We start from the raw sequence: 16,998 nt of genomic DNA on the forward strand, positions 1-16,998 counted from the left end.
AGGGCGTCTGTTTTTAAATGAGCTGAAACTTTAAATACTGCATAATATATAACAAAAAATGGATCGTTCATTTAACGCCGGAGAATAAGTCAGAGGAAAACTATTAAAGTTCATTACACTCTTAATGTCAACAGAGTATTAAGTATGACTGAAGCGCACGTCACACATCATAAACAAAAGCAAAACAAAAGATCAATTTTGTTTTGAACGAACAAAAGGATCTCGCTATGATGGGGACATGCGCAAGAGCAACAATGGCGACAATATCATGGAGTCTCGTGTAGCTATAAACCTACTCAAACAAAGTGTAGCTTGAACCCAGCCTTGATACTCGAGATGCGTCTGTCATGTATACGTGATGGTAGCACGGGTTTGGCTTTGGGTTTTTTTCCAATGCGTAAGAACACGCGTCACTTGTGGCAGGATGATTTGTTGCCGTGAGCATCTGACAGTTCCTGGCTGAGAAGAACATCAATGTGCTGGAGCAACTTCTTTTCTCACATGCCCCGGCTTTGTCTGATTTTTTTTTTTTTTGTGTTAGTATCCAGGGGATTGCTAAGAAGGGGAAAAACTTGCTTGGATTTGAAATATCTTTTGTGACACCAGTCCCGAAACTTTTCTGACACATCTCATAGTATACCGCTACCAAATTGCACACTGACTGGTCACATCATGCACAGGCCAGTGAGAGCCATCACATGACCTTCATCAAAAATTCAACAGATAAATGGAACTTATGACTGAGCCTTCCAATTTAAAAATATAAATTAAAAAATATATATATATATATATCACAGTGGTGTAAAAGTGAACTGTAGCGCACTGATAGGTGGGTGTTTTTTTTCCATTTTGTGAGCCTCATGGAGCCCAAAGAGGTGAGCAAAATATTAGAAACTGCTCTCAGGATATGATGCGTTGCCACTCTACCTCGACACCTACATACGACATCCAAAACAATAAAACAATGTTTGTTCCCAATTCTTGAATACTACCTACTGTGTGCCTAATGTTATGACTGCTGAATAAATAGCTTCAATAGATACGTTTATCGTGTATTATGTATTGCATGCCGAAAAGAGGAAGATAAAAAAACAAAACAAAGAATTACACCCACCCCTTTGTCAACTGTTAAATTAAGATATACACCACAATTGATTTCTGCTGGAGTCCTGCCCAACAAAATGGAAAACTACCAAGACAGTAATCAAAAGCAATCATGACTGACTGAACCAAATTGCAATGTTTTGCTCTCTCGCAGTCTCCGTCTGTCTGTCTGTCTGTCTGTCTGTCTGTCTGGTGGAGATGTTTGTAGGTTGAAACGTAATGAGTTTTGCGTTTCAGTCGTCTTCAAATTGGGAAAGTGCCATTACGCCCAACGTTGTGACAACGTGCGATGACACCTCTGTATTCACACCTAATTCCAACGTGACGCGATCGCAACCCCTGCTGTTCATGGAGCAAGCGTGGAGGAGACGGTGCCGTCGGTCCATACGAAAACTGCATAATGATAACCGTGCAAGTGTTAGCTGCAGGGGTTATTCGCACAATAATTGTTTCCGCCAAACCATACATCTATATGACAAGAGGAGCGAAGGTGGGAGGGGGGAATAGTCCAACTTTCCCTGTTAAATAATTCATTTAGGAAGCTGCAACTATTTCAAGTGGGTGACCAAGATGATTTTTCTAAGACGACATAACGTATCTAATTAGACTTTGCAATTAAATTGTTAAACACATCGCCGCAGCACACAATTTCAACACTTGCTTCGCTTTACTTACCCAAATCCTAAACAGTACGAGTACTTAAAGATTTCACCTTGACAAAATGTATTACCGGCATCTGCACGCAATTAAACTTGGCATGGAAGCTTTAATTCTTCGTTCATTAGCACTCGAGTCGAGCGTGTTGGCTAATTCGGTCGCTTCATAACAGCGTTAGACTTGCGCGGCTATTGCAAGGCATCCATCTTGTGGCAAATGTAGACAAATATGCTTCATTTGTGGCGCTGCGCTGATGGGGAGTGAGTCTGAGCTGTGCCCCCCCACCCCCACCCACCACTGCCGTATTTCAGAGCGTCTCAAAAGGTGAAGCCATGTAAACAAATACAGCTCACTCGCATGCGCCCCGCAGTTTGGATTTCAACGACCCAAATCGTCCTGGAAAGAGCTCACAAAGCCGCAGTCAGCAGCAAACACTACACGACTGCGTCTGGCCATGCGGCCGTATCAATGCGGCTAAGGGGTCAAAGGGTCAATGAGTAATTAAGACATGCTTGCCTGAGCATTCCCCATGCACACTTTGAGTCCTGATGAAAGGTTGCAAATGAAAGGAGGGGGGATTTCAGTGTAGCCTGACACCACGGATCACATTTCAGTAAATGTTCCTCGTTCAAGGCAATTAGAATGATTAAGATAGTGTGGTGTCATCGCACTGTTGAGGGGGATTTTTACACATGAATGATGCATGAGGTTTTGACATTTGATGAGCACAGCGAAAGCCGGGTCGCCCACGACAAGCGAAGTTGGGGGAAAGAGATGCAACAGTTGTTGTACAGTAGAAACCCTCAGGGTGAACCAAATCCATTTCGGGAAACGCTCGGAAATGAGAAACATTTATTTTCTGTGACCACCAACCAAAACTATTTTGACAAAACGGGTTTTAAATATACAGTAATACCCCCTCCATCATGGGGTATGGGTTTGCAGTTTTTTTAATGAAATAAAGTGAAAACAGGCAGTATCTTAGTCTGCTGGAGATTAGTGAATGTGAAATCCACTTTAATCCTGCTTTTTATGCCTACAGAAAGTGACAGCTCATTTTATAATGTACATCTCTGGTTATTTGTATTTCATTTGTTGATGAATACTGTCAGATGGTTAGTTTTTGGGCGGCGGGGAAGGATTTGTTTACCGTAGACATAAAGGGATCGATACACTTTATAATAAAACACTGTATAATAGTTTTGTCGTATCCATTGCTCTTTCTCACAATTAACGGTTTGGTCTGTTTTTAAATGTGATTGTACTATTTTAAAAGTGTATTTAAAGACCTTAAATAAAATACATTTCGTAATGCTATAAAAACACAACGAGAAAGTATTTAATCATGTTATTTCTAAATTGTGGGTTTCACTTATTGCAAGGCTGGTCAAGAATGTAACATTTGTTTTCAGAATGAAATGACTAATGTACAAATACGGGTTATGTCGTCTTTGTATGAATGGAAGTCCTTCAAAAACTGAAAACTCCCTCTTCTCCAGATGAGTACAATAAAATAAATAAATATCCAACTCCTCTTCGTATTTCAATCAGCGACCCAGTTAAGTGGTCTCAGACAAGCAAGTAGTACACTCAAATAGGCATGTCAGGTATTTTCTAGCCTTCCAGTGTAAAGAAAGGGTCAAAAGGGGACATTGATTAACATGGATGACAAGAAATGGTACCTTTTTCCACATTGCAGATGAAAATGAAGAGGCTAAAGACAGAAAATTGAGGTCGCTGATGAATCCTATTAGGAGGAGATGCAGAGGGGTGAGGAAATCAATATGGTAGTTTGTCACGCTGCCTCTCCCGGGGAGCAGAACTGTGCAGCAGAAGGTAAGCGGCTGCCCCGTCAGCAAAGCACATTACCAGAAATCAAAGGCTGAGGAGGGCCTGAAGGAAGACATGCATGTGTCTGCGGACAAAAGCCGCACTTTGGTGATTAAAACCTATTTTATCAGACCTGTCTTGACACAGTAACACTATTGACTAGCTGCTGCATGGGGGCTGATCACTAATTCACGTTGAAATAAATGAACAGGGATTATTCCGATTTTTTTATTGGCCACGCCAAATTGGAGTACGTGGCTACGACTGTGTGTTGTTAAAGATGCCACATGCATAAAGCTACAAAAAGCAAAAAGCTACCATAAGAGAGTAGCTATTTTGGAGGAGACTTTTCATTAATTTTTAATGTTAACAGTGCTCTCTAAATAAACACTGTTAGTGTTGTGTGTCAGTGTAATAACATGCACAACTGACTATTCTATTACAATTTCAAATCTTTAATAATTCAACAGAAAATGATCACTTGAGACACAGACTGACACACCTGTCAGTTTAACCACTGGCGCCTCTCCTTAGTAAATGTAAATAACACACACATTATTGTCTTGCATTGGAATATTGTTTGTTTTCGGGGCTCAATATTGAGCACCTTCTTCTTCTTTGTAGGCAAAATAGACTCTGACAGGACCGACGCTCGTCTGGACCGTTTCTGCAGCACCCACAACCATCCAGCAACCGATTCCATACGCCAAACAGGGAATACCTGCAAGACACAATGCTTACTGCTGTATTGTTTGATGGAGTGTTTATTGATCAGATAATATCACATAATGTATATTACTGACCTAGATTGATAACTTTGAGCATGGTGAAAAACCTGTCCTCGAAGTCCAGGTTCTGAGGAGGTGCTTTGGTGCAGTGATATTTTATGAAAGGGAAGCAGCCTGTTCTCAGTATGTGGTAGTTGGATCCCCGAACGCTCCAGTTAAAGTTCGACAGTCCAAACTGGTCATTGTGGACGGCAGAGTAGCGGACACAGTAAGACGTCCACGGCGGAAGGTTCCGCTGCTCGAGGTGGCAGGTGAGCACCTCCGAGGCGGTGGGACGAGGCACTGATTTGCCAAAAGTGCTCGGAAACAGCGTGACTTTAACAAAGACGCGGTGTACTTTTTTCAAAAACTCCCTCATAACTTGAACTCATGTGATATGTTCAATATTACCATAGCTTTTGGAGATTCAAAATGAAGTACAGTATTCGCGTTTTAACGAGCTACTGCATATTTAAACACAGGCTAGAAGACTGGGTCGGCTAAAGTTAGCAGACACGATCCTCCTATTGGAGGACACACGCTACTTAAAACAGAGTTACATGCACAAAGAGAAAGGTTTTAATATACATGTACTGTGTAAATAATACGTTTGTCCATCAAGGACAACAAACATGGGAACGAGCTGACCTGAGTTGCACTTGCTGCTACATACCGGTGAACGGGTCCTCATATTACAGTCGTCCGGGTGGAAGCAAACGTGACGGAACTATAGTCCCCCCCACTACAAATAAATAGATGCGGCATATTTATTGTTCATCTTAAAAAAAATAGAATAATATACGCATTACATGGCGTGAGAAGTTTTGTTGTTATTTGTAAAAATACATTCCAGCCATCCCAAAGTCACCTATTGGCGGCCGCAGGACTTGTGGTGCCAAAACTGGGACGTAAGGCACCAGATCTGGGATGGGTACGCATGAGGAAACAAAACTATGAAACAAAACCAATGTAATCTACACAAAAACGGAACCATGACACTAGCATCTTTTAAAAGACAAATAAAACAGGCTTGACTCACAATTAACTCTCACTCATACATTTGTGACAATTTGAATTTTGGAAAAGTAATTCTCACTGCTTGCTTCCCAGAATGTGCAACTTTAATAATGTAGAGGGATCATTAAGTCATTAGCAAGCTACCTTAAAGTTTTTCCCCCCTGCATTTTAGAGGATGATATTCATGATGAATGACAGATGACAGATTGCGGGTAAAGGTCATAAGGGCTCCCTGGAGAATCACTGAGACAGTTCTAATAATGATGAGCCAGTTCTAATAATGACGGCCAAAACAAAAAACGTTTACTAATGAACCCCACGTTGCTCAGGAAGAAACACTCACCATCTTCATTTGAGGATTGTGGTTGAATTAAAGTTGAAGTGAACTTAATTCCCGGTGATGAAGGGGGATGAGCACAGTTGACTGAACAAGAAAGAAAGAAAAAAAAATTGGTCAAACAACCATAAAGAATATGCGACGAGTACTAATCCACAAAAATATATTTCTCCATCTGATACTTTATGACTTGTTTTTGATGAAATGTACTTTAATAGATAATGGACAAATAACTGTTTCATGTTCATCTGTAGCCAAGCTATCAAAAATAATGTAATAATTTCACATACCGGTTGGCTTGTTTACGTTTGTAAAATGTGGTCAATCTGGTGCTGTCATCCTTGCACATTAGGAACAAATAATGGCACATTTCAACATCCCCCTCAAAAAAAAACCTCACATACCCCTAAATTGCTGTAAAAGGGCCACTCTAAAAAGGAGACAAAGAACGTTATTCCAGAGAAATCTGCCAAAGACACAGCCCCATTCTGTGTGAGGTTCAGGTGTGTCACATGCGTTGCATGGTGTGTTAAGTGGTGAGACGCTAACATGGTTGGTGGTTGTAGCCCACGGATCTGTCCTTAGGGTCACCGCTGAGTTTGAAGAGCGTGTATTATTAGAGAACATGATGAGTGGAGGGGCGCATGTGGTAAATTGTTGGGCCTTCTTAATTAACTGCTGGGAGGAGCAATTAATGTTCAGAAGATGTGCCAAATTTAAGATGACTTTCATTGTACGACGGCAATCGAACAAACTATGAGCGGTCCAGCAAGGTTTTGCATTCAGGATGTGATCACACAATGCACTGCGCCTCAATGGCGTGGTGTACAAGTAACAACTGATAAGGTGATTACTTAAAACTGTTCAGGCTCAAGAGGATAAAAGTGTTCCAGGTACTCAAGCACCTTTAGGGGACAAAACGCGTTGACCAAAGCCTGTGTGAGCACATGTGATGGGAGCTAATAACTCTGCTCTTGTCAACCACATGCGCCTCACACAACAATAAAAGTGTCCAACGGGGACTTAATTGTGTTTGTAATATGCGGGCCCCTAATGATGGCTACCGCTAAAACCATTAACCACGGTGGTGACTCAACTGCTGGGCTGAGGCACCAGGCCACCAACTGAATGAATGTTTGATAAAATAATACAAGTTGCGGATTAACAAGCGTAAACTCGGGCATCGTGCTAATAAAAGACATCTATTGTTTAAAGGCGCCAGGTTGATGAGGTGTTCAGGCATGCATAAGCGTGCATAATGAAACTGGTATGAATTATTAATGTGTTGATTATTTAGACTCATCTATCAAAATGATAATGAAGGCTGCACCTAAACACCAATTGAGCTCTTTGCGTAATTACAGTATTTAGTTGTATTTAACCAAAATGAAGAGCAAAGCAATGATCTATCTTTGTGATTACGCTGGTACTTATTAGTTTGTTATTCTCCAAAGTCTCAGCCTGCTTGTTCGCTATTTTTTGCAAATATACTTTTTGGGTGTTGATTTTTTTTTCCTATTGCCCTTAAAGTTGCAGAAACATCCAAATTTCATCATGCATGACATCACGTGTCACTTCAGTTCTGTGATCATCAAAAGAATGAACCGTGGGTGTGTTTGTCAGTTTAGGTATGTATTTTTTTGAATAGCTTTTATGCCACACATGTCAAGTGAAGTAATGTTGTTCTGATATTTTTCAGCGGTTTTCTTCTTTTTAATACACTTGTGTGACAATTCCGAATGTTAGTTGTGTTAGGAGTGGTACGATAGCAGCGGTGTTAAACTAAAACTTTACTTCTGTGTGAGCTCCTCGCAATGATCATCAGGGCCAACTGGGTCAGAGCCAGCTGATCAATATACACACGTAAATAAAATGTTCTGTAAGACAATATTGACTTGAATAACTTGAAACTGACAAGACTTTGCCAAAATGACTATTAACATGCCACACGTTTCTGGGAGAAGGTTCTTGGGACTGATGTGTTATAATCTGGAGTCACATCAGCTTGATGTTTACAAAAACAAAACTGAAACATAAAGAGAAAAGAAAAAACACACGGTACGTACTGTGAGCAATGGAGGGGGCTTGGTTCTGCTTTGGGGCTGCTTTGCTCTGTCCAGCACTAGGTATCTTTAATTTATGCACCTTGTGATAAAAGAAAGATGAAAAAGACAAAAATGAATACAGACTATCAAATACTCAACACGTTTCAATCAAGTCTCCACAATTGAACATTTCTTGAAAAGTTTCACGTCACCAATGCCATCCAAGTTGAGCAGGAGAAGGCTTGACACATATGGGCTTTTTTTCGGCTGTGGAACCTCCGGTAGATTCTCGACTGCGTATGTAGACACACTTTGCCCTGAGCCAGTTTGTTAGGCTCAAGTGTGACGTGAGGTTCTCCGAGTACGTATGCAAGTAAGGTTAATGGCATCATTAGAAGTATATTAAGGGGCCAGGTTTGGTCGTCGTCTCCGACTTCAATAGGGCTAATTTTGTCAGTATTATCCTAATAGCTATGCCCTCTTTCTAAACGTGGCAAATAAATCACCAGTGAAGGAGTTGTTAATAACTAAATGGCAGTCAACTGCCTCCTTTCGCTGTTCCTATTTGTCAACGTAAACACCTTCTGCCATTAAATGCAAATGGCCGCTTGTCAGAAATCCAAAGTCTCTCGGACCTGGCCACTTCATCTTCACTATTACACGATGGCCTGACCATATACCGTATGTTCCATTTGGTATAATTGTGAGGCTGTATAATGTGGTCAAATGATGATGGATATATCGGGTCTAGGCTGCACTTACTGATTCTCATTCAAGTTTCCTCATGTTTATTTATTTATTTGCAATTTAACATCAATAAGGTTTGGGCTTTCAAAATTTAATGCAGAAATCCATAATCGTTTCAGCCACTTCAATATATAATATAAAATTGCACGGCACCTTGTTTTTTCTGAAAAAAAAAAAAAAAAAAAAAAGATACAATGCAGTACAATATGCGCTTTTAAAACTGCTGGGTCCAAATCAACCTCAATTGGGTGAATAGCTAGCCCCGCGCTGGGTTCAAAAGAGACTGAGCCATTGATGGGTTATTTATACCCAGCACTTTGGCTTGAGGGTTTGATCCGGCCCGTCGGCTCACAATTTTGAAGGAGGAGTAAAAAAAAAAAAAAAAAAACAAAAAAAAAACCATTAGATTCCAGCTGCGGCCTCCCTGAGTGGAGTTTGCATGTTCTCCCCATGCCTGTGTGGTTTTTCTCCGGGTACTCCGGTTTCCTCCCACATTCCAAAAACATGCATGGCAGGCTGATTGAACACTCTAAATTGTCCCGAGGTGTGAGTGTGAGGGCGGATGGTTGTTCGTCTCTGTGTGCCCTGCGATTGGCTGGCAGCCGGTTCAGGGTCTCCCCCGCCTACTGCTCGAAGACAGCTGGGATAGGCCGCAGTGCGCCCCGCGACCCTTGTGAAGATAAAACAGATCAAAAAATGGATGGATGATAAAAAAAACAAAAACACAGATGCTGATGAATTAAGGTTGCCAAGAATTGGGCTGCCACGTTATCAATAAAGCCGTGCGTGTGTGTGATTAATCCTTTTTGCAGTATAAAACATGCCAGCATGGTGAAATTTTGGGTCTGCCTCACAATGAGCAGATCTGGTTTCGATTCTTCATTGGAGCATCTTTGTGGGGAGTTCTAGGTTCTTCCCACATCCCAAAACATACTTAACTAAAGACTTTAAATTGACCAGAGGTGTGAACGTGAGTGTGAATGGTTGTTTGTCAATATGTGCGATCTACTGGTGACCAGTCGAGAGTGGACCCCAACTCTTGCCCGAAGCCAGCTCCGATTACCTGCAAAAGGATTTAAAAAAAACGGATGAATGAATATACAGCACATAAGTGGATATGATATGAATTCTATAAGTGACAGCGTGACACCACTTCAGCAAACCCTTACCACGGATCGCGGTTTCTATACATCAGGCAGTTACCTGAGTGACAGCCAAACTCAACAGTGCATGGTCACTCCACTCGCTAAAAATCTACCTCTGATGTTCCATTGTTGCGCCTCACAAAGCCGTGGGAAATGTAAGTCTGGATTGTACCTGTGTCCTATTGCCTTGGATTTTCATTAAAAAGCCCGATGCTGCAGCTGAGGCCCCCGTCGCTCTACAATGTGAGGAACGACTGTGCAAGGGCAAACATATGTGACCCACTTCTTCCCATCAAATAAAGTATGCAGCTTTCAGCAACAGGTTTGAATCTAAATTGATGTTTAAATCCAGACATGTTTGCCCATGTGGCTCCGCGCCCAATTCACGGAAGATGCGTCTTTAATGCAGCTGCCTCCATTGTGTCATGTACTGTTCGGGTCCCTGGACCGTAATTATGCTGTCAGTGGATCCCATTCAAAAATGGAAAAACACTAAAAATTTAAATTTGATTTGAAGGGTGTCATCGTATCCTTTTAAACTGTGTTCTCATTGTCACTGAAATCGTACAGTGGATCTCCCCTTGAGTGCTGAATGAAATTATATCTTCCATTGCTATGGACAATGTCCTTTCCACATACCGTGAGCTCAGCACTCGTGCACGTTTTGATCACAAACCACAACGGAACTCTCAAATACACCTTTGGAAAAATAATAATGATCAATACTGTCAGAGAGATAGTCATACCAAACTAAAAACAGAGCAGTATTCCCCCTTGTGAAAGCATTTTGGACGTGGCGCTTCTTGCATTGGAACAAATTAGTTTGTGCAGCTTGTGTAGATTTGCTCAGTTCTGGTTGACCATTAGCGGGGTCTTGGTAAAGGCAGACCCTCAGGAAAAGGCTATAGAGGAGAAAAAAAAAAAAAAACGAAATAATTAAATAAATAACTTTGAAATGACATTGTCTGAATACTGCTGTCACCACTGTGTCGACATCTGTTCCATTACATACTACCCTCTAGTGGCAAGCATGTTAGCATCAGTGGAAGCGAAGGGACGCTTCCACTGAGACATCAGTCGACATCAACTGCGTGCGTGAAAAGATCCTCCACAAAATGAATACATCAATAAACAAACAGATAAATAAATAAATGAATAAAAGGGAAAATGTTGGCTTTTCAGAGGGACATAAAAAAAAAAAAACAGCCTCTCACAATGTCGTTCGGGAGTCTCAATGCCACTCCAGCACTGAAAAAGAAGCAACTCCGTAGAATTTAGAATAAAAACATGCACTCAATTGTTTTTGAAGGAAATTAAATGGTGTGATTTTTAAGTAAAACTCACTTCAATTCAAGACATGCCTTCCAAGGCAAGACTTGACTTATAGGGGTATTTTTTTCATTTTCAATTTAGCTGATACAGATCAGAGTCAAACAAGATTTAATCATTGAAGATTGAATTGAAATCTTCCGCTCTAATAGCGCATATGGAAAATGAATGCCCTTTTCTGTTCAGAAGGTTGAGAGTCTTAATGGTCAGACGATATAAACAAAACATTTCATTTTACGGATTGTCGATCCATCGACAGTCAGTGCAGTCACGTGCCGATGGGAGCAGAGGTTAAACCATCATAAAGCAGCACATTTCCAGTGTCGTAAATCACGCAGCTTTCAGCAAAAGTTAATCCTGATGAATGAGATTGGCTTTCTGTGGCAAAAACAATTTTCGGTCAACCAGCCAGGGGTTAACCAATGACAGGGCATTCTGGAGTAGATCACTTTAGAATGACCTATCGTCTGAAAGATGGGGGCGCGCTCGGAATGTCTCGGCGTTGTGAGGTTAAAGGGCACACCTTAAACGGTCGAATCAGTGTATCGACACAATAAAACCTGACAGTTTATTAGAGGGTCATGTGACACATTTGCTCCCTGCGCTCGCTGTTTGACTTGCCTCTCTCCACATCCCAGGGGGGCTGTAAGAGAGGCCCCTATCTGCTGAAACGCCTCCCTGATCTTGCCTAAACATTGATCCGCTTCCACAATATAGTGAAATGGAGCAATTTGACACCACGTGTTGCGACGCTCGAAACTGCATCCATCACAGCGGCCTCCTTACACGCTCTCACCTTCTGACCCACGGATCCAAGTACGAACCGTATCTTTGAAAGCACAGTGAGTCAAAGACAGGGGGTTATACTTGTTACCCCTCAGAGGCTTTTTTTTTAATAACATACTGACGACAAGTGGAAGAAAGCAAATCAGTGCGGATATATTCCCAATGCTTTGCCGGTTGGCCAGAATTGGGATCTCACTTTGTTTTGGAAGCAGGTCCAATTAAACTACAGTCGGACTGTCATTGAGCTTGCTGGCATGACATTTTCAGTCGATGAAAGCAAACAAATGTGTCATATAAATTTCCATCCATCCATCTCTTTTCAACATTGCTTATCCTGAATAGGGTCACTTTGCTGGAGCCTTGGCCCAGCTGATTTCAGGTGAAAGGCACACTACACCCAGAATCGGTCACCATAATATAAATACAGTAATCCCTCGTTTATCGCGGTTAATGGGGACCAAAACCACTCGCGATAAACCAAAATCCGCAAAGTAGCGACCAATTAAGATATACAGGTTAAATTTTTTTTTTTTTTAAGTCCGCAAAAAGTCCGCAAACGGTCCACGAGAAGCTGCAAAACAACAGCGAGTCACACAGAGCAACATACACAGTACTGTACTCCATGTATATAAAAAAAGTACATATATATATTTTTTTTATATGTTTGAAAAAATCCGCGATGCACTGAAGCCGCGATAAACAAACCGCGAAATAGCGAGGGATCACTGTATATGCATGAAATATTATAATAGGCGAAAGTCATCATACCATTCAAATTTAGTTAGCAAATAAATGTACACTGTTGATAGCATCACACTAATAATGCACTCTAAACATAAATATCAACCTTTTTAAACATACATAGACTCAAAGCCATATAAGAGGATGGATATGGATAGAACTCAAAAAGACAGAAACGCTGTCAGCTATGTAGAAATGGACTTGGCAAATAAACAAAGGTTGGTAGCAACACACTAATCAGGCAATCTAAGCATGAATATGAACCAGTATAAACATAGGCATACTTAGAAAAATTGCATCTAAATGGACACATGGGAAGGTTGAGATAAGATAGAGTTCATTGGGAAAAATAGTCACGCATGCCATTTAGTTCCTGACAGTAAAACGGACACAAGACTATGCCTTGGTATTGATGACTGGTATCGGCTGTCGGCGTGAGGATCCGATACATTGAAATAAGGTCGTATCCACCCGATACCGATACCCGGTATATGCCCATCCCTATTAACAAGCAAGCAAAGTCCCTTTCGATAACCTAAATCCTAGCTAAGTTTCATTTTATCATCACTCTCCAAGTGTTGAACGCCCTTGAATTATCCGGATGACTTTAGTAACTTCTTGTTATCTTTGAGACCTTAGGTGGCTGCTTCAATTTCTGAGTGGGCAACTGATGGATGAAATGGGAGGGGTCAATCTGTGAGTGACAACCTATTATCAGAAGGCCTTCGGAGTCTAATGGCTTTAAAGTCACAAGCGCAGAGACAGCAGCTGCCCTCAATAACAACTCTCTCTCCGCTGGATGGCTGATGAATACTGAAGCTAAGCCCATCTATCTGGGGATCAATCAGGACCGCGACTGGGATCAATAGCACTCTTGTTTCTGTAACTAGGAGGCGCCATAATGGTTTGGCCACTTAATTACGTTGTCAATTTCGAACTTTGTTGCATGCTTTGCTTTGACAATGTGTGAACTCGCTGGCAAACCGGCTGTCAAACCTTTGTTGGTAAGCCATGACTTCCACTTCATTTGAAATGGTGAATCCCTCAGAAATAACGTGCTGAGCAATGGTGTCCCTTATATGATGGAAGCAGTATTCCACTTGGACCTTACTACGCCCAACCAAGGTTATTACATTTAACGAAAATGAACAGAATGATTACATCTGGAAAAAACATTATGATAAATGACACACAATAAAAATGATAACCGCAACTACATTTTTGTTCATAAAATTAACAACAATTACAGTGAAAATGGATTGTTTTTGTCTTCATCAATTAATTCCAAAGATGAGCTTTCGGGGTTGATTGAGTTATTTCTTTATTTATTTTTACAGTGTTAACCCTGTCATGCACCCTGCATCACATGATAAGCTGTCCATTGTAATAACCGCTGTCCCTGAAAGGGTTAATGTACGGCCATATCGAAGAAGGAAGGTCTAAAGGTCATTTGGGAATTGTAGTTTGCTAAATCACAAAATAATTATTGTGACTTTTTATTTTATCTTATAACTCGACAAAATGCGCCATATGTAGAAAAACTAAAACTGATACTAAAACTAAAAATAAACCAAACTAAAATGAAGCAGTTTCTAAAACAAAAGTTTAAAAAAAAACCCAAACAACTAGAATGAAAAGTCAAAAACTACTATAACCACGCCGCCCTGTGATTGGCTGGCAACCGGTTCAGGGTGTCCCCCGCCTACTGCCCCAAGACTGCTGGGATAGACTCCAGCACGCCCCGCGACCCTTGTGAGGATAAGCGGATAGGAAAATGGATGGATGGATGGATCATAACCATATCCAATCATAAATAAAGTGTTGCAGTTGCATAAAATGCGACGACCTAGAGGTACATTACTGCCAATATGCTGAAAGCTATGCCGACAACAAAGGTTCCTTTCGGTCTTATATTGATTTGGATGAGGTTTAAGTGCTCTCCAACGAGTAGTGAATCAAATGATAAAAACAGAAGGCAGTGCAGGGTGTTCCTATATTTGGTCATACACAATATACCATAAAAAAACCCGCCATTCTCAACCTGTCATGAAAAGGATCACATTCTGACATCAGAGAACAACCTATTCGTCCTTTCATTGATCTATTCCGAGTGTTATTTGTGTTTTGAGTGGGTTCTGTCTGGCTTCGTTGGAGATTATGCTGTTGATATTCCAGTCATGTAAGAGCCATCATCATATTCAAGTACTGTAAGAGGAGAGGTCAAATGCTGCACAGTGATTCCCCCCCTGTACAAACCATAAAGCACACAATGGTGCGGCAAAAAGTGTAAGGGAACTGTTGTCATTTGCTACGGTAGAGCAAGCCCACCCCGAGACTTTGCCTATGCAGTTTGCCCAAACAGCAGGCCACAAAGACAGGAGGCAGTGAGGGAGATGCTTTTGCAATAAATTCTGCGGACTTAAACTGCGTTACAGTAGCCTGTGATGGGATTCCGACTTTGCTTGGTATCCATGTAGAGCCCTGCAATCTGCCCATAAATAAAACAGATGTTTCCCCCTTCCGCCTTGATTGCCACTTGGGTTTCTCTATCACACTGCGAAAAAAACAGCGCCGGCGAATCGGTGCAAGTCTCGTGAGTGTTGAAGGCTTCAGTCTGTTGTCTAAATGTTAATTTACTGTAAATTTCTCCTGTGATGTGAAGAATGTCAAGAACAATTGACTATTTTTGGAACTGTCGGATAAACTTTTAAAGACGTACCGCCATTATGTTTGACAGAGATTGTCAAAGCATGTAACGTTTAAAAGTGACACAGCTGTATATTTGCCGGAGAAAACCCACACTGGTTGGCATGGCAGGCTTATGGAAGTGTGCCCTGTGACTGACTGGCAACCAGTTCATGGTGTATCTCGCCTACTAAGACTGCTGGATAGGCTCCACCACGCCCGCGACCCATGTCAGGATATGTGGAATAGAAAATGGATGGATGGATGGATGGATGGATGTTGTCAGGATACGTGGAATAGAAAATGGATGGATGGATGGATGTAAACTTGAGGTGCTAGAGAAAAAAAAACAGTAGTAGTGGTTGTTCTATTCAGAGGATAAAGCATATATTCCTGGCAGTGCTGTTTGTTAGCCTATCTGTGCTCTTTTACATTGTCGGTAGGGTAAAAATGGGAAGGCTGGCTATTCGTGTCAATCCCCCCACACCCCCAAAAAAAGATGTGCCAAATTGACCAACTAGAATCTTTTTAGCCCATAATTGGTTCACTTTTGAGCCAACTGTAGGGACAAGTGAAAACATATTTTAAATGTTTTATCTTTGGTTAAACCACACATGCACTCACACACACACACACACACACACACACACACACACACAAACACGATCGCCACAAAAACATTTTATGCCCACTTTCATTTGGATCGGTGCCAAAAACTCAAGGGCTCACACAAATAAAAAAGGTTATTTTTTTGTTTGGTTTTTTTTTTGCAATTGATTAAAATTGGCTCTACAATATTCAATCAGAATACCTCTTTGTCACTTATTTAGTGGTGTCGCTTATTCACTGACAAGCCCAACCTAAAAAAGGTATTGCTCAAGATTAGTTTGTGACCAAAAAAAAGAAGGCCTCCATCTGTTGACGCTATTAGGTGTAATTTTTACCCTCTTGTGCCTAATGATCCATAAGCAAGCTGTGAGAGTGCTTAAGAGTGCACGGCCCCCCTTCAGGCGTTGCATGGCTGCAGATCTACATGTCTTTAACCTCTTTGTGTGTGTAAAAGCTCAACCAGGCCCCGGGGCTTTTCGGGAGGCTCAAACATTACGCCCGAGGCTGTGGGGGACCCCCCCCCACCCCTCCTCCTGCTGTACCTCTTCATCCTCCTCCTCTTCTTTATTGGACCGTTGTTGTACACAGCCAGAGGGGATATGATGATTGGTTTATTCCAAAAGCTGTTTTACCAAGAGTCAGCTTCCTCATGCTGAGCCTCAACAAGTCATAATTAAACAAATGTGTCTATGTAAGCTAATGAAAATTATATAAACCGCCCCACCCCCCACCCAAAAAAATGTTTTGCTATCCATGGAAACATATTTTTTAACATGCAATTTAATTGTCACTTTTTTGGTGAACGATTACTTTGGCAGGGAAAAAAAATAATAGATTTGGACTTTAAATATTAATTGGCAATAATTTGTTGTTCATGAAATATTCATCATTATTATTTTAGGGGAAACTAATAACGGTCCTCCCCAAATCATGAATCTAATCGGAATCTGTGTTATTACGTATATTTTGGCCGAGTGCCCGACTAATGAGAGTTGTATCTCAAACTAAACAGCAAAACATCCTTCTGCAGTTTCTGCTGCGAACGGATCAAATATTCATGCTTGTTTGTTTGAGCTTTTATAATCTTTTGACACATTCCAAATTGCTATCTTGAATATTAACTGGCAGAAGAGCAGAAGGCCGTCATAAAGCATGAAAGCGGTTCATGTAGCTTATGAGAAAACAACGTCGTGATGATA

The 16,998-nt window shown here is 41.2% G+C and overlaps 1 protein-coding gene across 1 annotated transcript; it reads right to left on the reverse strand.

Annotated features, from left to right (window-relative positions):
• Nucleotides 1-4,023: 4,023 nt before the first annotated feature.
• cunh15orf61 (chromosome unknown C15orf61 homolog) lies at nt 4,024-5,065 on the reverse strand. The gene is made up of 2 exons (XM_019875881.1): nt 4,395-5,065; nt 4,024-4,312 (listed from the first exon to the last, which is right to left on the reverse strand). The coding sequence occupies exons 1-2, from the start codon at nt 4,735-4,737 to the stop codon at nt 4,185-4,187; spliced, it is 471 nt and encodes a 156-aa protein (XP_019731440.1). The 5' UTR covers nt 4,738-5,065; the 3' UTR covers nt 4,024-4,184.
• Between the last annotated feature and the right edge of the window lie 11,933 nt (nt 5,066-16,998).

Source organism: Hippocampus comes, unplaced genomic scaffold, assembly GCF_001891065.2.
Source record: "Hippocampus comes isolate QL1 unplaced genomic scaffold, H_comes_QL1_v1.1 scaffold142, whole genome shotgun sequence".
Lineage (NCBI taxonomy): Eukaryota > Metazoa > Chordata > Actinopteri > Syngnathiformes > Syngnathidae > Hippocampus > Hippocampus comes.